The following is a 20000-nucleotide window of genomic DNA, read 5'->3' as shown; positions in this document are numbered from 1 at the left end:
TAATTCCAAAAGATGTAATTGATGACTTTTCTTCCAATATTTCATTAGCCACTGAAAATTTTCTGAATGATTATTCATTGCTTAGAATGCTTTCGGAAATTTTAAACTCCAGTCCAGTTGGAATCCTCCTTTGATGTATCACAATTAATTAATGTTGTTATTTATATTTACATTGTTGTAGGTTAATACTTGTTGATATGCATATACATATTCCCCCCCACCCCACCCCACCCCCACCCACCCACCCACCATGACATCTTATTCAATACACACCACAATCTCTTTAGACTTTTTCTTATAATAATCTACCTTCCCTCTGATACATAACATGAACACTTTTTTACACTAATATTCACATGCACTCCCTTTCCTTTATCCACTACTTGACTCCTTTCCGTCTAAAAACACTTATAGTGAATAGACGTTAAACTGAAGATAACACACACACACACACACACACACACACACACACACACACACACACACACACACACACACACACACACACACACACACAAGGAAGGGAGGGAGGGAGGGAGGGAAAGAGAGAGACAGAGACAGGCAGATGGAAACAAAAACAGCCACAAACAGGGCAGATGAGACTGTAGCGAATGATTCTCGGCTGACATAACGATTGTAGCGCAATGAAATCAGTTCATGTTAATTAGATCATGCACAGAACTATGTCATGTGTTCTTGTGGAAGGCAGTCAAGGATTAGCTGAGTGATGTCACGGATTTCCTGTTGTCATCACATTTTGTTTGTAATTGAATGTCAATTTTTTTTTTAGATGCATCTATCGGTTGAGAGAGAGATTATGTGTATGTATATAAAAATTATGTGTGTGTGTGTGTGTGTGTGTGTGTGTGTGTGTGTGTGTGTGTGTGTGTGTGCGCGCGTGTCTTTGTCGTTCTCACTCTGTCTCTGCCCGTTTCTGTCTGTCTTCTGTGTGTCTCTGCCTCTCTAACTCTGTGTGTGTGTGTGTGTGTGTGTGCGTGTGTGTGTGTGTGTGTGTGTGTGTGTGTGTGTGTGCGAATAAGTTATTTTATTCTCCTGTTATGTTCTTTTGTCTTTTACATTGGATAAGTGCTCTACAAAAATATCCCTCATTGTTGTTATTGCGTTACTACTCGTGTTGTGTGTAATTGCAAATATAGGTCGATTTCCCTGGCAGACAATCAACAAATTAATCAATCAACCAATCAATCAGTCATTCATTCACCCAGGCAAAAGTAACTTTACTTAGAACGCCAAAAGAGTCCATGAATACGGAAAGTCTTTGACAAAGGATATTCTCCAAACAGGACTGCAGAATGTTCACCTGTGATGTCTTACATGTTATTTTCTCCGCTATTCTCTGGGCATCGTTTGCTGGAGACCCCTGATTTCACCATTGATCACGCCATTTCTTCATGTCTGGTGGTGTCTGCGTATGTTTGGAACAGTCTGAGGCATTGTCAGTAACACGCTATTTCGTGCGTGTATGTGACAGTATCTCGGGAACGAAGAAATCTTTGAAACGTTCTCTCTTCTTCCTCTTCCCCCACCTCCTTCCTTCCCTCTTCCTTCTCTCCCGATCCCTCTTTCTTCCCCCCCCCCCCTCTCTCTCTGTTCCTTTCACTCTTTCTCTCTCTTTGTCTGTGTCCATGTCTTGTCTGTGTGCGTGTATGAATTTAAAAAAAATCACCTGTATGTTTTCTCCCACCCACATCCTAAAGATAGCTTCACATGTCACAAAATGAAATGTTGTCATGAATGAAATGGGGTTGGTGACCTTTCCATTGTCTGGGAATTCTCCCTTCACTACCACCCCCCACACCCATTCCTTTGTTCTCTGAGCAAACGATATCACAGGAGAAGGCAATGAGTTGATAAATATCAACCATTTTGACAAGTCTAATTTTCCAGCCAAGTTTAGAAGCACGTCTTCAGGCGAATTCCTTTTGACATATTAGAGATGGAGATGGTCACATATGTCTGGATAGACACTTTTTTTTATATAAGAGAACTTTATTTTTCTTCTGAAGAGTCATTCTTGTTTTTGGAGAACTTTTTTTCTGAAGAGTCATTCTTGTCTTTTGAAGAACTCTTTTTTTTCTGAAGAATCACTATTGTTTACTAGCAGAACCTTTTTTTTTTCCTGAAGGGTCACTTTTTTTTTTTTACTGGAGAACTTTTTCAAAAGAGTCACTCTCTTTTTTTTTTTTTTTTTATTGGAGAACAGAACTTTTTTTGTGGAGAGGCATCCTGTTTATTGGATAACGGATTTTTTTTTTCTGAAGTCACTCTAGTTTATTGGATAACGGGTTTTTCTGAAGTCACTCTAGTTTATTGGAGAACGGGGTTTTTTTGTTTCTGAAGTACATTAGTTTATTGGAGAACGTTTTTTTTTCTGAAGGCACTGTAGTTTATTGGAGAACGGGTTTTTCTGAAGTCACTCTAGTTTATTGGAGAACGGGGTTTTTTTGTTTCTGAAGTACATTAGTTTATTGGAGAACGTTTTTTTCTGAAGGCACTCTAGTTTATTGGATAACGGGTTTTTCTGAAGTCACTCTAGTTTATTGGAGAACGGGTTTTTTCTAAAGTCACTCTAGTTTATTGGAGAACGGGTTTTTTTCTGAAGTCACTCTAGTTTATTGGAGAACGTTTTTTTTTCTGAAGTCACTCTAGTTTATTGGAGAACGGGTTTTTTCTGAAGTCACTCTAGTTTATTGGAGAACGGGGTTTTTTTTCTGAAGTACACTAGTTTATTGGAGAACGTTTTTTTCTGAAGTCACTCTAGTTTATTGGATAACGGGTTTTTCTGAAGTCACTCTAGTTTATTGGATAGCGGATTTTTCTGAAGTCACTCTAGTTTATTGGAGAACGTTGTTTTTTTTCTGAAATCACTGTAGTTTATTGAAGAACGTTTTTTTTTTTTTCTGAGGTCACTAGTTTATTTGAGAACGGTTTTTTTTTCTGAAGTCACTCTAGTTTATTGGAGAACGGGTTTTTTCTGAAGTCACTCTAGTTTATTGGAGAACTTTTTTTTCTGAGGTCACTCTAGTTTATTTGAGAACGGTTTTTTTTTTTCTGAAGTCACTCTAGTTTATTGGAGAACGGGTTTTTTCTGACGTCACTCTAGTTTATTGGAGAACGGGTTTTTTTTTCTGAAGTCACTCTATTTTATTGGATAACGGTTGTTGTTTTTCTGAAGTCACTCCAGTTTACTGAAGATCGTTTTTTTTCTGACGTCACTCTAGTTTATTGGAGAACTTTTTTTTTCTGAAATCACTGTAGTTTATTGAAGAACGTTTTTCTGAGGTCACTCTAGTTTATTTGAGAACGTTCTTTTCAGAAGTCACTCTATTGGAGAACGGGTTTTTTCTGAAGTCACTCTAGTTTATTGGAGAACGGGATTTTTTTTCTGAAGTCACTCTAGTTTATTGGACAACTTTTTTTTTCTGGTCACTCTAGTTTATTGGAGAACGGGTTTGTTTTGTTTTTTCTGAAGTACACTAGTTTATTGGAGAACTTTTTTTTTTCTGAAGTCACTCAAGTTTATTGGACAACTTTTTTTTCTGGTCACTCTAGTTTATTGGAGAACGGTTTTTTTTCTGAAGTCACTCTAGTTTATTGGACAACTTTTTTTTCTGGTCACTCTAGTTTATTGGAGAACGGTTTTTTTTCTGAAGTACACTAGTTTATTGGAGAACTTTTTTTTTTCTGAAGTCACTCTAGTTTATTGGACAACTTTTTTTCTGGTCACTCTAGTTTATTGGAGAACGTTTTTTTTCTGGTCACTCCAGTTTATTGGAGAACGTTTTTTTTCTGGTCACTCTAGTTTATTGGAGAACGTTTTTTTTCTGAAGTACACTAGTTTATTGGAGAACGTTTTTTTTCTGGTCACTCCAGTTTATTGGAGAACGTTTTTTTTTCTGGTCACTCCAGTTTATTGGAGAACGTTTTTTTTCTGGTCACTCTAGTTTATTGGAGAACGTTTTTTTTCTGAAGTACACTAGTTTATTGGAGAACGTTTTTTTTCTGAAGTACACTAGTTTATTGGAGAACGTTTTTTTTCTGAAGTACACTAGTTTATTGGAGAACGTTTTTTTTCTGAAGTACACTAGTTTATTGGAGAACGTTTTTTTTCTGAAGTACACTAGTTTATTGGAGAACGTTTTTTTTTCTGAAGTACACTAGTTTATTGGAGAACGTTTTTTTTCTGAAGTACACTAGTTTATTGGAGAACGTTTTTTTTCTGAAGTACACTAGTTTATTGGAGAACGTTTTTTTTCTGAAGTACACTAGTTTATTGGAGAACGTTTTTTTTCTGAAGTACACTAGTTTATTGGAGAACGTTTTTTTTCTGAAGTACACTAGTTTATTGGAGAACGTTTTTTTTCTGAAGTACACTAGTTTATTGGAGAACGTTTTTTTTTCTGAAGTACACTAGTTTATTGGAGAACGTTTTTTTTCTGAAGTACACTAGTTTATTGGAGAACGTTTTTTTTCTGAAGTACACTAGTTTATTGGAGAACGTTTTTTTTCTGAAGTACACTAGTTTATTGGAGAACGTTTTTTTCTGAAGTACACTAGTTTATTGGAGAACGTTTTTTTTCTGAAGTACACTAGTTTATTGGAGAACGTTTTTTTTCTGAAGTACACTAGTTTATTGGAGAACGTTTTTTTTCTGAAGTACACTAGTTTATTGGAGAACGTTTTTTTTCTGAAGTACACTAGTTTATTGGAGAACGTTTTTTTTTCTGAAGTACACTAGTTTATTGGAGAACGTTTTTTTTCTGAAGTACACTAGTTTATTGGAGAACGTTTTTTTTCTGAAGTACACTAGTTTATTGGAGAACGTTTTTTTTCTGAAGTACACTAGTTTATTGGAGAACGTTTTTTTTCTGAAGTACACTAGTTTATTGGAGAACGTTTTTTTTCTGAAGTACACTAGTTTATTGGAGAACGTTTTTTTTCTGAAGTACACTAGTTTATTGGAGAACGTTTTTTTTCTGAAGTACACTAGTTTATTGGAGAACGTTTTTTTTCTGAAGTACACTAGTTTATTGGAGAACGTTTTTTTTCTGAAGTACACTAGTTTATTGGAGAACGTTTTTTTTCTGAAGTACACTAGTTTATTGGAGAACGTTTTTTTTTCTGAAGTACACTAGTTTATTGGAGAACGTTTTTTTTCTGAAGTACACTAGTTTATTGGAGAACGTTTTTTTTCTGAAGTACACTAGTTTATTGGAGAACGTTTTTTTTCTGAAGTACACTAGTTTATTGGAGAACGTTTTTTTTCTGAAGTACACTAGTTTATTGGAGAACGTTTTTTTTCTGAAGTACACTAGTTTATTGGAGAACGTTTTTTTTTCTGAAGTACACTAGTTTATTGGAGAACGTTTTTTTTCTGAAGTACACTAGTTTATTGGAGAACGTTTTTTTTTCTGAAGTCACTCTAGTTTATTGGAGAACGTTTTTTTTCTGAAGTACACTAGTTTATTGGAGAACGGGTTTTTCCTGGTCACTCTAGTTTATTGGGTATAGTTGTTGTTTTTTTCTGAAGTCACTCTAGTTTATTGGATAGCGGGTTTGTGGTTTTTTTTTCTGAAGTCACTCTAGTTTATTGGATAGCGTTTTTTTCTCTCTGAAGTCACTCTAGTTTATTGGAGAACTTTTTTTTTCGGAATGGTCACTCTTTCTTTTGTTTATTGGATAACCTTTTCAAAACATTCTTTTGTTTTGTTTTGTCATTTTTTTGTTTTTCAGAAGTCACTCATGTATTTATTGAAGAACTTTTATTTTTCTGAACAGTCACTCTTGTTTATTGGATAACTTTCTTTTACATATCCATACCAGAAACAGAAAGCTTGTCAGTGTCCTCCATCGCATACTCTGTTGCCTGTCCACAGCGCACCTCTGGATCAGTGGTGCAAATTGTTATTGACTTTTGTACCTTTATTGTTTTAATCTGAGGGTCCTGGGTTCGAATCTCGGTGACGGCGCCTGGTGGGTAAAGGGTGGAGATTTTTACGATCTCCCAGGTCAACATATGTGCAGACCTGCTAGTGCCTGAACCCCCTTCGTGTGTATACGCAAGCAGAAGATTATACGCACGTTAAAGATCCTGTAATCCATGTCAGCATTCAGTGGGTTATGGAAACAAGAACATATCCAGTACGCATACCCCCGAAAGCGGAGTATGGCTGCCTACATGGCGGGGTAAAAACGGTCATACACGTAAAAGCCCACTCGTGTACATCCGAATGAACGTGGGAGTTGCAGCCCACGAACGCAGAAGAAGAAGAAGTACCTTTGTTGTTTTTCCTTGAAGGGGAAAAAGTCTCTCTTCTTTGTCATTCTCACTTCTAACAGCGACACTTCTGTTTGAAAGAGCTGCTCTGGCGAAATTAAAGAAAGTTGATAGCGGTACTTTTGCTTTCGGCGCCCGTTAGCTGCTACTGACACATTCACGTGTATCACGGGTACGTTTTTACTAGCACGATAGTTACTGCTCCGCTATATAGGCCGCCAAACTCCGTTTTCGGGGGGTAGAATTTAAAGCTTATTATTTTTCAGAAATAAACTGAAGGTAAACATTTCGTTATTGCTCCGCTATGTAGGCCGCCAAACTCTGTTTTCGGAGGATAGAATTTAAAGCTTATTGATTTTCAGAAATAAACTGAAGGTAAGCATTTTGCTTAGATACAAAATAATTTTTTAAGAGCTTGAATTTAAAGCTTATACCAGAGTGGAAATGACACAATGAACTGCTTGTCTCTTTGAGACAATTCAAGTGATTCCACAGCTTGGTGCCTTGTTTCTTCCTGCACACTTTCCAGCTCTCTTCCTGGCGCCCTCTCAGTCATGACCACGGGGGTTTTCAGGCCGTCCGCTCACCTGCTATCATCCTCACAAAGTTCAGGATTCCCGTTTCGGGATGTGATGGCCTTTCGCCTTCTCTGTCCGTGTGTTGAAAATAAACCACATCCCCGCTACTGCCAAACAGAATTAGAACGACGACTCAGCTCAGAACCGTTTATGAGTCACTGCAGACAAGAAAAAAAGAAGAAGGAAATAAAATGAGAATGTGTGTGTGTGTGTGTGTGTGTGTGTGTGTGTGTGTGTGTGTGTTGCATTTGTATTTAATTTTGGCACTGTCACCACGATTATAGAAACATATTGATTACATAAGATTTTAGTTTATTTAAAGTCTAAAATCGCCAACCTGTGCAAGCACACTATAAATAAACAATAGTGACAGTATATCGTAGTAGTAGTAGTAGTAGTAGTAGCGGCAGCAGAAACAATATTTGTAATAGAAGAAAACGAAGAAAAGGGGATGGAAGGAGAAAAAGAAATACATAAAAAAGAACGGCAATTATGATTTGGATGTTGGTAAGCTAAAAAGAACAAATATGAAGTGGAAGAAATAAGAATCAAAATGATAAACAGGACTCTAACTGGAAATGAATTAGATTCGATTAAATATTTTTTTTAAAGCAAACTCAGATGAAAGTAAGTATCCACGTCCAACCCAAATCTGAAGCAGATGTTTATTGACTTTTTTGTTTGTTGTTTTTTGCTCTTTTTTTTTGTGTGTGTGTGTGTGTGTGTGTGTGTGTGTGTAATCTGAAGCTAGCTGTGACGAGAACTCACTGTACCCTGGCTGGGTGCCGAGACGACATAAATCCTATCATAGTTTTCCCCACTCGTTGAAACACAAACAAACAACATCTCATTCGTCAGTTTTCTTCAGATGCTGGAGTTAGAAGAGATCGGGAAACAGCACAGCTAGTGTGTGGACACAACCAGCGTCCACACATGATAGAAGAGGGGAGATAATTAATTAATTTAAAAAAAAAAAATATATATATATATATATATCGACTCCGTTGCAGTGTAAACAGTTGGCGCAGTGATACTAAAAACGTTTGTTATGTTTTATAACGGTGTTTTCTTTTTCAGAATTCTTCTGTGATTGCTATGGTATGCTTTGCTTTGGTGTGCTGTGATGCAGTGTTATATTGCTGTATGGTAATCTGCTGTAGTGCGCTACAGCGTGACACTTCAGTTGTTTTCTTTGTGTTATCTTCCGCCTTTCTCTATGTAATAACATTTTCTTTAAAAAGCAACAAATGACTATTTTTAACAGTGGTTGATATTTTCTAATGAGAAGAAAACACACATCTTGACAACTAAAACATTCTGTTCTTTTCCTCGTAAAATATACCAGGATCCTAGAGACTTAATCTCTGAAAGAACTTCTGCTTTGTAGACAGTCCTGCACGACAGGTCCATGGTAACCATGGTAACCTAGTTTGTCTCAAAGACCAGATTGTTTGACCTTTCTGTGGAGGCTTACTCCCGTTATCAACCATTAGTCACGCAGATTGTGGCATGTGATACGTTCACAAACATTAAGGGTTCATTCCGGAATTTCCATGAAGAAGAAACGATGAATTTCACTTTCCCAAAGTGAAGTCATTATCTAACTATAGACTAGTGCAAGGATCATGTATTGAGAAAACATTCTAGTGGGATCGTGCCGTCTACAGCCAGAATCGTAACGAACATCACTCCGGGAGTTCAGAGCAACTGCAGACCATTTACAATGGCGATAAAAACGGCATGCCTGTGACTGACTATATTAATTGATATTCATACAGACAAGGGAATTCCACTTGTCAAAAAGGGAGAAAAGTGCACACAAGCAGCACTACTTTACAATCATTGTCGCTGACTGTGTATCGGGAAGACAGGCTGTTTTCTGATTGCGGCAACTGACCGCATCAGTGGAGTCCCACACACTTGTTACAGAATGAAAAACGTGGTATCGAGAATAGTCCAGCCTTCTGTGGATAATTGTTTTATTTGGATGTAATCATGATGCTTGTGTCTCTTGAATAGGAGTCGGATGATACAGAAACAGTGAACTGTAACTGACAGACTAATGAACAGAGGAGTGATCGGTTTTTGATTCTTGTATCCATTAGCGTAAACTACCAACCAGCCCGGCAACAAGCCAAAGCAAACCAGTACAATCAGCTAATAACCCCAAGCTCAGATATCGAAAGACGAAACAAAAGTTCGGTCCTGATTTCTTCTTTACAGTGGAATGAGTTTGGTTCGGATATTTCTTCTTCTTCTTCTTCTTCTTCTTCTTCTTCTTCTTCTTCGTTCGTGGGCTGCAACTCCCATGTTCACTTGTATGTACACTTTTATATATGCACATTTTTACTTTTGTGACCATTTTTACCCCGCCATGTAGGCAGCCATACTCTCGTTTTAGGGGTGTGCATGCTGGGTATGTTCTTTCAATGACCCACCGAACGCTGACATGGATTACAGAATCTTTAACATGCGTATTTGATCTTCTGCTTGCGTGTACACATTAATTAAGGGGGTTCAGGCACAAGACGATCTGCACATATGTTGACCTGGTAGATCGAAAAAATCACCACCATTTACCCACAAGGCGCCCATACCGAGATTCGAACCCGGGACCCTCAGAGTCCGCCGCTTTAACCACTCGGCTATTGCGACCGTCTTTCGGGTATTGGGGGGGGGGGGGGGAGAGATTTTGGAATAAATGCCATATCTTTTCTCTTGTCGGACTGGAGAGAGGAATCTTGATCATCTGATCTTCCTCTCACTTTTCGCCTTTGTCTTTATATTGGCTTTTGGTCCTGCCTGGGTTCATTTTGCCTTTGTCTTTATATTGGCTTTTGGTCCTGCCTGGGTTCATTTTGCCTTTGTCTTTATATTGGCTTTTGGTCCTGCCTGGGCTCATCTTGCCTTTGTCTTTATATTGGCGTTTGGTCCTGCCCGGGCTCATCTTGCCTTTGTCTTTATATTGGCTTTTGGACCTGCCTGGGCTCATCTTGCCTTTGTCTTTATATTGGCTCATCTTGCCTTTGACCAATTTGACCTGAAGTGACTTCGCCCCCAGTCTTTGCCCGGTTGTCTTGCCTTGCTGTGTTTCTCACTTTGCCTTGCCTTGTCTTGCCTTGCTGTGTTTCTCACTTTGCCTTGCCTTGTCTTACCTTGCCTGTGCTAATGTACAACTGCTCTTTTCGTGCATGCACTGGATACGAAAGGCCATCAAAAAACAAAACAAAAAAATCGTCACCGAAGGCAGTATGCTAGTTAACCCTTTGCCTCCACTGTGGGGCTTCCAAGTGCGTAGGAAAACACACACGCAGTACAGAAAGGGTTACGCGACGGGTGGGAGGGATCGGCAAGCAGCGAATGGATCAGTCAGGGATATTGGAGTAAAGGAGTGGGGCGAAATAGAAGAGCTGGCTGCTTGGCTGTTCTACATTTTCACTGACAGGAGAAATAGTCAGAATTGGTTTGCAAACGTTGGTACCACCTGTTGCCAATCCTGACCCGAACCAGCGAACACACAGGTAAATACACACACACGCGCGCGCACGCACACACGCACGAACACACACACACACACACACACACACACACACACACACACACACACACACACACACACACACTTAAATACACACACTCACACACACACGCGCGCGCGCGCATTCACTCACTCAAGTGAACACATACACACTCAAACACACGAATGCACGTGCGCTCGCGCGCGCGCACACACACACATACACACACACACACACACACACACACACACATACACACACACACATACACACACGCGCACGCACACACACAGACACACACACACACACACACACACACACACACACACACATCATTCATGCTCACGAACACGCACCTTTGGGTTTTTCATCTTCGTGTTATATTATCCCCACCTGCCAACCTCTTCCTCTTTTTTTTCATACTTGTGATGCACACTGCGTCTGTAGGTGGAGGTCATTAGTTTTCCTTTCTTTTTTCCCCCTCCTTTTGTGTGTGTGTGTGTGGGGGGGGGGGGTGCTTTTTGTGCTTTATTGTTGCTTTTTTTCTCCCAGCAACGCAGTACTCTCCCCCTCGTTCAAGGCCCAGGTTTCTACACAATCTCTGTAGCACCTCTTTTCTCTTTTTTAAATTCTGCTTTCTTCCACTAAAAAGTTTATTTTATCCCCCAAAACCAAAACTATAAATAGAGAGCTTAGCTTATGTGAAATTGTTTCTTATAGTACGTTCCTTGTTAATGTCCACGAGGGGCCGATGTGACTGCTGATGGCAGTTTGTGTAGGTAGGTTTTGTGCATCAGTGTGACTGCTGATGGCAGTTTGTGTAGGTAGGTTTTGTGCATCAGTGTGACTGCTGATGGCAGTTTGTGTAGGTAGGTTTTGTGCATCAGTGTGACTGCTGATGGCAGTTTGTGTAGGTAGGTTTTGTGCATCAGTGTGACTGCTGATGGCAGTTTGTGTAGGTAGGTTTTGTGCATCAGTGTGACTGCTGATGGCAGTTTGTGTAGGTAGGTTTTGTGCAGGGGGTTGGTGTGACTGCTGATGGCAGTTTGTGTAGGTAGGTTTTGTGCATCAGTGTGACTGCTGATGGCAGTTTGTGTAGGTAGGTTTTGTGCAGGGGGTTGGTGTGACTGCTGATGGCAGTTTGTGTAGGTAGGTTTTGTGCAGGGGGTCAGAAGGAAAACTTGGCTGGAGGGACTTGGGTCGGACGGGGTGCTGTGTGAGTGACGGGGTGGACGGGGTGCTGTGTGAGTGACGGGGTGCTGTGTGAGTGACGGGGTGCTGTGTGGGGTGCTGTGTGTGTGACGGGGTGCTGTGTGAGTGACGGGGTGCTGTGTGAGTGACGGGTGCGTGTGAGTGACGGAGTCCTGTGTGGGTGCTGTGTGAGAGACGGGGTGCTGTGTGATGACGGGTGCTGTGTGGGGTGCTGTGTGTGACGGGTGCCGTGTGGGGTGCTGTGTGTGTGACGGGGTGCGTGTGAGTGACGGGGTGCTGTGTGAGTGACGGGTGCGTGTGGGGTGCTGTGTGAGTGACGGGATGCCGTGTGACTGACGGAGTGCTGTGTGGGGTGCCGTGTGAGTGACTGGGCGCTGTGTGAGTGACGGGGTGCTGTGTGGGGTGCTGTGTGAGTGACGGGGTGCTGTGTGGGGTGCTGTGTGAGTGACGGGGTGCTGTGTGGGGTGCTGTGTGAGTGACGGGGTGCTGTGTGAGTGACGGGGTGCTATGTGGGGTGCTGTGTGAGTGACGGGGTGCTATGTCGGGTGCTGTGTGAGTGACGGGTTCTGTGTGAGTGACGGGGTGCTATGTGGGGTGCTGTGTGAGTGACGGGGTGCTGTGTGAGTGACGGGGTGCTGTGTGGGGTGCTGTGTGAGTGACGGGGTGCTGTGTCGGGTGCTGTGTGAGTGACGGGGTGCTGTGTGAGTGACGGGGTGCTGTGTGAGTGACGGGGTGCTGTGTGGGGTGCTGTGTGAGTGACGGGGTGCTGTGTGAGTGACGGGGTGCTCTGTGGGGTGCTGTGTGAGTGACGGGGTGCTGTGTCGGGTGCTGTGTGAGTGACGGGGTGCTGTGTGAGTGACGGGGTGCTGTGTGGGGTGCTGTGTGAGTGACGGGTTGCTCTGTGGGGTGCTGTGTGAGTGACGGGTTGCTCTGTGGGGTGCTGTGTGAGTGACGGGGTGCTGTGTGGGGTGCTGTGTGAGTGACGGGGTGCTGTGTGAGTGACTGGGCGCTGTGTGAGTGACTGGGCGCTGTGTGAGTGATGGGGTGCTGTGTGAGTGACGCGGTGCTGTGTGGGGTGCTGTGTGAGTGACGGGGTGCTGTGTGAGGTGCTGTGTGAGTGACGGGGTGCTATGTGGGGTGCTGTGTGACTGGGCGCTGTGTGAGTGACGGGGTGCTGTGTCAGTGACGGGGTGCTGTGTCAGTGACGGGGTGCTGTGTGAGTAACGGGGTGCTCTGTCGGGTGCTGTGTGAGTGACGGGGTGCTATGTCGGGTTCTGTGTGAGTGACGGGGTGCTATGTCGGGTGCTGTGTGAGTGACGGGGTGCTATGTCGGGTGCTGTGTGAGTGACGGGGTGCTGTGTGAGTGACTGGGCGCTGTGTGAGTGACGGGGTGCTGTGTCAGTGACGGGGTGCTGTGTGAGTGACGGGGTGCTGTGTGAGTGACGGGGTGCTATGTGGGGTGCTGTGTCAGTGACGGGGTGCTGTGTGAGTAACGGGGTGCTGTGTGAGTGACTGGGCGCTGTGTGAGTGACGGGGTGCTGTGTGAGTGACGGGGTGCTGTGTGAGTGACGGGGTGCTGTGTGAGTGACGGGGTGCTGTGTGAGTGACGGGGCGCTGTGTGAGTGACGGGGTGCTGTGTGAGTGACTGGGCGCTGTGTGAGTGACGGGGTGCTATGTGGGGTGCTGTGTGAGTGACTGGGCGCTGTGTGAGTGACGGGGTGCTCTGTGTATGACGGGGTGCTGTGTGAGTGACGGGGTGCTGTGTGAGTGACGGGGTGCTGTGTGAGTGGAGGGGGAATGTGGGGAGGGGGGTGGGGGAGACGTGTTACAGGAGTAGGAGTGGAAGATGTGGATGGGTTACGTGGTGTATATTATGCATGTTAGTGTGTACAGGAGGAATAGGGAGGGGGGAGTGTTATAACTGAGTGGGAGTGGAAGGTTTGGGTGGGTCACTTGGTGTATAATTATAATGTATGTATGCTTACGACTATTGTGTATTGAGGGTAGGGGGTGGAGGTGGAAGATAAAGATGCTATGTTCAGTTTCATTCTACAGATCGACCGTTCTCCAGATTTTGGTGTAGTCATTTCTTTGCTACAGTATGTACACAGATGCTGGAATAAAACAACTTTCCTTCATCAAATAACAAAATTAAACAAGCCAACAAAACAGACACAAATCAATAAACCGATTCTGAACTATCTGATTTCAAACACCAGTATTCCGTATAGCACCTCAGAATCCCCCTTGCTCCCCCACCCCCTTCCCCCTTCTCCATCGCTCTCTCACGAAGAAGGAAAAGCAACCAGCCAAACAACCAGACAAAAGGACACACACACACACACACACACACACACACACACACACACACACACACACACACACACACACACACACACACAGAGTATACTTTTTCCTTCATTAGTGTCAAGGTGGGTAAACCATCAGCTATGCTCATCGTGAAAAGGACCATCTGTCGTCTTCTGATAACACCGTGAATCATGTAACTTTGCTCTTGTGTGCGGTTTGTTTTTCTTTTTCATTCTTTTTCATTTCTTTTTCGGTTCTTTTTTCTGTTTCTTTTTGTTTTCCTTCTTCTTTTTTTTTTCTTTTTTTTTTAAACAGTTCCCCATTCCTCTGTTTCTCCTGTTTGGTAATTGTGAAAGTGACCTCCGTAGCATCGTCCGTTTTCCTAGGGCCATTCGTACATATCCAGATACAGTATGAACATAAGTTGTGGAAAAGATGAAATTACATAAATTCCTAATCTCTTCGCTTTGTGTTTATCAGTCCTCGTTTTCTGTTTTATTAGTAGCGCTGAAGAAAATAAAGGTTCAAGGTTCAAAGTTCAAGGTTCAAGGTCCCACAGCCTTCTACAGCAGTGAAATCCTATTCACCGTGTTAAGGGCTCGGATTGGGAGGCGGGGCCCAGTCCGCCCCTTCCGCTGTTTCCAACCTTTCCCGACCCAAGTCGGGTACCCGTTCCCACCTGGATGGAGTGGAGAAACTCGGAGCAGAGCGTCTTTCTGACTGACGTTACACCTTTCCTAACAGGGCCTCCAACCTTTATAGATGACTACTGAACACTGGATCGTACGTCCAGCCAAATCCTCCACGGCGCGTCTTGGGTGAAGATGATAATTCGAGTTCTGATTTTATTTGATTTTGTTTTGTTTTCATTCGCTGTTGTATTGTATATTGGTGGGTTTCGGAAACAAGAACGTACCAAGCATGCACATCCCCGAAAACGGAGTATTGGTGCCTACATGGCAGGGTGAATAAACAAAACGGTCATACTCGTAAAATGTTACATGTCTGAGTGTATGTGTGCGTGCCTGAAATCTGATTGAATGACACGGGAAACGAATGTTGAGCACCCATTGGCAGCCGTCAGTTGGGTCTACCCAGGAAGTAGGTAGCATGTTGTGCAAATGACCCCGACCAAGTTTGTAAAGCGCTTAGAGCTTGGTCTCCGACAGACGATAGGCGCTATAAACGTATCATTCATTCATTCATTCATTCATGCCTCCTTCTGTACCACAGTTCTACCCAGTGAGAAGGCGCCACATCAGAATTATGGTTTGAGTATGCACGCCAGCCATCTGGGCATCAGTTCCGTGTCCAGCTCGTCTGAGCGTCGGTCGCTAAAATCACAGTTCGCGTCACTCGGTTGATGCAAGTTTCTGTTCGCGTAACTGATTTCAGTTTAAACCTCTTAACGGGACACGTGGTATACAGTATCAAAAATGTCTTGCAGTTCATTATTTCTGAACATGGATGTGTGATAGGCGCTGTGAAAGTATCCGCGTCATTCATTCATTCATATCCTCCTTTTTCACCACAGGTAGCCGAGAAGCCGCCTTCACGCACGCCGTGTCGGCGGCAGGGGTGGTGTACGCCATCAGCGCGGCCTGCAGGGACGGAGAGCTGGCCAGCTGTGGCTGCAGCCGTGCCCGGAGGCCCAAGGACCTGCACCGGGACTGGATTTGGGGCGGCTGCGGCGACAACATCGAGTACGGCTACCGCTTCGCCAAGGCCTTCGTGGACGTGCGCGAGCGCGAGAAGAACCACCCGAGGCACTCCCAGCTGCTGGCCCGCATGCTGATGAACCTGCACAACAACGAGGCGGGGCGGAAGGTTAGTAGTGTGTGTGTGTGTGTGGTGGGGGTGCGGGTAGGGAGAGAGAGAAAGACAGAGAGAGACTCACGACACATAGAAACAGCGCCAGTCAAAAGACGAACGGACAAGCCGGACAGACAGGTGGACATATTGTAAACAACATGGCGAAAAAACTGCGACTTATGCAAAATTACAAATTTGTACACAGGATCAGAAAATGTCGTGTGACGTCCTCGAAAAGGTTACATCATATGTAGCTATATTACGGTCTGAGTGGCTGTTCTGGTTATTTTCGTTCATTATTATTATTATTATTATTATTATTATTATTATAACGCTAACCCTATTGAGACATGGGTACGAGAAACAATAATTAAAAAAAAAAAAAGATTCTGTGATAAAAAATATATGTTTGTCATGTTTCAGTTTCTGAAACATTCGCACCATATGTCCAGGAAACAGACTTTCTCTTTAAAAGAATGCCCCAGAAAATATTCCCCGCCTTTGGAGTTTACACTCTTCTCATTTGACTGAACAAAGCATTCTGCCGGTATTCAAATTTTGGGGCGGTAAGCACGATACTAGACGCAGGACATGTATCATTTTCCACACAAACAGCTGTTTTGTCAAGAAACGTCAAATAAATTATTTATTGTTAGTAATGTGAAAAAAAAAAATTACCAACGCCTTCCTTGCGTCCCCTCAGCCAGGTTAAAACAAATGAATGCAAGTATAAGATACTACATGACAGCTAAGTGAACTGTTTAATCTGAAAGAAAAACCACCTGAAGCTAAACGAGAGGAAATCACAATAATTCCAAACGGAAGTTGCTGTCTTGTTCTTCAGTACTGTAACCGAAGCATGCAGTGTCTCGCGATCATAGTTGCCAGCTGCAGAGAGAATGCTACAAGGGCGTGTAAAAAGACTGAAATAAGAAAGAAAAAAGAAAAACACGGCTGCTGCTAATCTGTAGAACGACCTCGCATGCATTACGTTAAATCCCGATTAAAATTCTGCATGTGCACCAAGTGGAAAGGAGAGAGAACGTTTGAAGAAGATGAGATGAAATACTTCCACCCCCCCCCCCCCCGAAAAGAAAATGCGATTTTCAGCACAAGGAAATGGAGACAAGTAAGCAAATGGTTATCTCCACAAACTGTTGGAATGTTTACATCTGCGCAAGAACAGATGAAGAAACCTGTTGCATTCTAACGCACCATTCACACAGTGTTTAATGTTTTCCGATTGCAGGTGTTGTCGTTGTTCTCATTGTCGTCATCATCGTCGTCGTAGCTGCTGTTGTTGTTCTTCTTCTTCTTCTTTTTCTTCTTCTTCTTCCTCTCCTTCGTTTGCTGGTGCTATCGTCGTTCTTCTTCTTATTTTTTTTTCATTTTATTTCTTTAATTCTATGTTTTGTGTCGTTCTTTATTTTTATGTTTTGTGTCGTGAAATGGGCATAATTGTAAAAAGGCCTTTACTGCGCCTAATTCTTTACTCATTAAAGATTCAATCAATCAATCAAACAATCTTCTTCTTCTCCTCCTCCTTCTTCTCCTCCTCCGTCTTTTTGTGATAACTGATGTTATCGTCGTCGTTCATTCTACTTCTTCATCACCATCGTCTTTCTTTCGTATCCCTGTGTTCGTCTTTCTCCTTCTTCATCACCGTTACCCTCTTTTTTTCTTCTTCGTCGTCCTCCTCCTCATGCTTGTCGTCGTCTTCACCTTCATCTTCTTCTCCTTCTTTTTTGGGACTCTGCCTCCTTCTGTTCTTATTCTTATTGCGCCCCCTCCTCGTTCGTTCTTTAGTTTTACGTCTTTTCACTGTAAGCAATATTAGACGAGGGAAGGAACAATATCGAGTGGGAGGAGGGGGAGGGGGGGATTACTGTGTACGCATACGAGTAAGTGAAAGTGTGTGTGTGTGTGTGTGTGTGTGTGTGTGTGTGTGTGTGTGTGTGTGTGTGTGTGTGAAAATTATTGATTTAAGTTTTGTTTGAAAAATAAACAAAAAATCATGACAATATAACATATTTCTAATGAAAAACTAACAACTATAACAGCGAACCAACTGGACTATTTAACAAGAAGATGAACTTGTGTTGCCACTGTTTCTTGTATCTCTCTGTTTTTCGCTCTCTCTTCCTTTCCTATGGCACATCCTCTTCCTTCAGCATATTTCACTGAATTCCAAATTGAAGAGGAGAGATTTTTGTTCCTGCCCTGAAGCCGTTACTGTGTCTGTTTGAGACAGGGGGTGGGTGTTACGACGAGGAGGAAATGAGGGCTTTAGGGAGGGGGAGGGGGTTGAGCAGCTCAGGGAGCAGAGGGCGGGGGGTAGGGGAGGCAGAGGTGAAGGGTGTGGGTGGAGGTGGGGGGGGGGAGCAGAAAGGGGATGTAGGCTGATGCGGCACGCAAGACATTTCACTCTGTCTGGAGTTCCAGTGGTCTGGAACGGTAAGTCGACAGTCGGGGGGTATGGTGCTGCAGGCAAGAAAAGAGAACAGGGAAGAAAAAAGAAAGAGAGAGAGAAAAGGTAGAAGAGGCTGCGGAGAGCAGTCTGCCTGGCACAGCACGTTGATTGAAGGAATGATTGGCAGACGCAGCGGGCGAGATTGAATCATCGCCCCCCCCCACCCCCCACCCACCCCACCCTCTCACCCCCACTCCTCCTCTCCTCCCCCTTCCCCCCGTCCCCTACCTTCTACTCATCTTCCCTCCCCCCCCCCCCAGACCCCCTCCCCCCCCCCACACACACACTTCCCAGCCTACCTTCTCTTTGCCCCCCCCCCCTCCCTTCCTCTCTCCTTCTCTCCACCACCACTACCACCACCACCTCCCAGCAGCCTCTGGCATTCTCAATGTATTGAGTTTTGTCTTACTTACTGGGGGGCGCACCTGTGCCAGCTTGCTGGGGCTTTTGTGCATAGAGCCTTTGCCAATTTGCAAATTTCAGTCTCTGTGAGTGAGTGAGTGAGAGTGTGTGTGAGTGAATGAGTGAGTGAGTGTGTGTGTGTGTGTGTGTGTGTGTGTGTGTGTGTGTGTGTGTGTGTGACTGCGCTCGCGCGCATGTTCGTGTATTCATGTATGTGTGCGCCTGCGCTTGTGTTTGTGGTAGTAGGGGTCGGGTGGGGGTTGGGGGGTTGTGCTGCATAGTGAATGCGTTCTGCTTGCTCTTGTATGTGTGCGTTTGTGCACATCGTGTGCAGTTTGTGTTTGTATTTGTATTACTCTTTTTTGTCACAGCATATTTTTCTGTGTGAAATTATGGCTGCTCTCCCGAAGGAGAGCGCGTCGCTACACTGAGAGCTCCACATTTTTTTCTGCCTGCAATTCTATTTGTTTTCCAATGGAAGTGGATTTTTCGACATAATTTGGCAAGGGATGTTGTGTAATTCAGAGGTCATTGCGGAGTATTTCGTTTATTGCATGGACCCGACATTTGATTGAGTGGTTTTAGAATACATCCATAAACTGTTTACGTGGAATTCTTATTGCTGTTGTCTTGTGTTGCTTTCTGTTCCATGTCTTCTGGGTGAAGTCGGGCAACAGAAGCAACCATTAACATGTTTTTAATGGTGCAGTCGATGGAGAGTCTTACGCTAGAGATAACAGGGAAAACAAGAGGCAAAGCCTTCAAGACTCAGTTGTGCTTCGCGCTTTATCCAGTAAAGGAATCATGAGGAGGAAAAACATAGATTTAAAAAATCGTCGAAGGGTGCTCTGTATTAAACATGATATATAAAATAAACTTGGGAGAAATAAAAAAAAAAAAGGCGGGGGGGGGGGGGGGGGGGGATGCGAGCAGGATCGAACCATGCATGTTCAGATCCGAAGCAAGCAGACTGACCCTCAAGGCTGCGGCACAACTGACGTCATTTGGTTAAATTTAATACTTAAAGCAATGGTGACGTTTTCTTCTTCCTGCGATAAATCGATTATGATTGTAGTGGACGTAATAATGCCGTTTAAATCTCTTTTGTGTGTTTTTATCATATCACGATTATTCTTTTATTTTGGCGGTAAAGTAGACGTTGTCATCGCTTCCAGTACACCGTAACACATGGTAGATCTCTAGATCTGCACAAACCAGTATACAACGGGCTGAAAGAAGCGATCGATTTTTTTTTTCTTCTTTTATGTTCATTCCAGTTAATTCGGTGTCCACTTTAGAATATTTATATACAGTAAGCACGTCGATCGTGTAGTTAGTATCACTGTATGTGTTCTGTCCAGAATTTGTATTTCTTTCCTTTTAATTGTGAACAAGAAAAA

At 43.2% G+C, this 20000-nt stretch overlaps 1 protein-coding gene across 1 annotated transcript in view; it reads left to right on the top strand.

The window, feature by feature from the left end:
- The window catches only part of LOC143284995 (protein Wnt-5b-like), a 124946-nt gene that overhangs the window by 69070 nt on the left and 35876 nt on the right, over positions 1 to 20000 (top strand). The window contains exon 4 of the mRNA XM_076592159.1: positions 15451 to 15743. Coding sequence (XP_076448274.1) covers positions 15451 to 15743 — 293 coding nt within the window. The remainder of the gene's footprint in view (positions 1 to 15450; positions 15744 to 20000) is intronic.

This window comes from Babylonia areolata, chromosome 8 (genome assembly GCF_041734735.1).
Source record: "Babylonia areolata isolate BAREFJ2019XMU chromosome 8, ASM4173473v1, whole genome shotgun sequence".
NCBI lineage: Eukaryota > Metazoa > Mollusca > Gastropoda > Neogastropoda > Buccinidae > Babylonia > Babylonia areolata.
The sequence above is the reverse complement of the archived record's forward strand: the minus strand, read 5'-3'. Positions and strand labels throughout refer to the sequence as shown.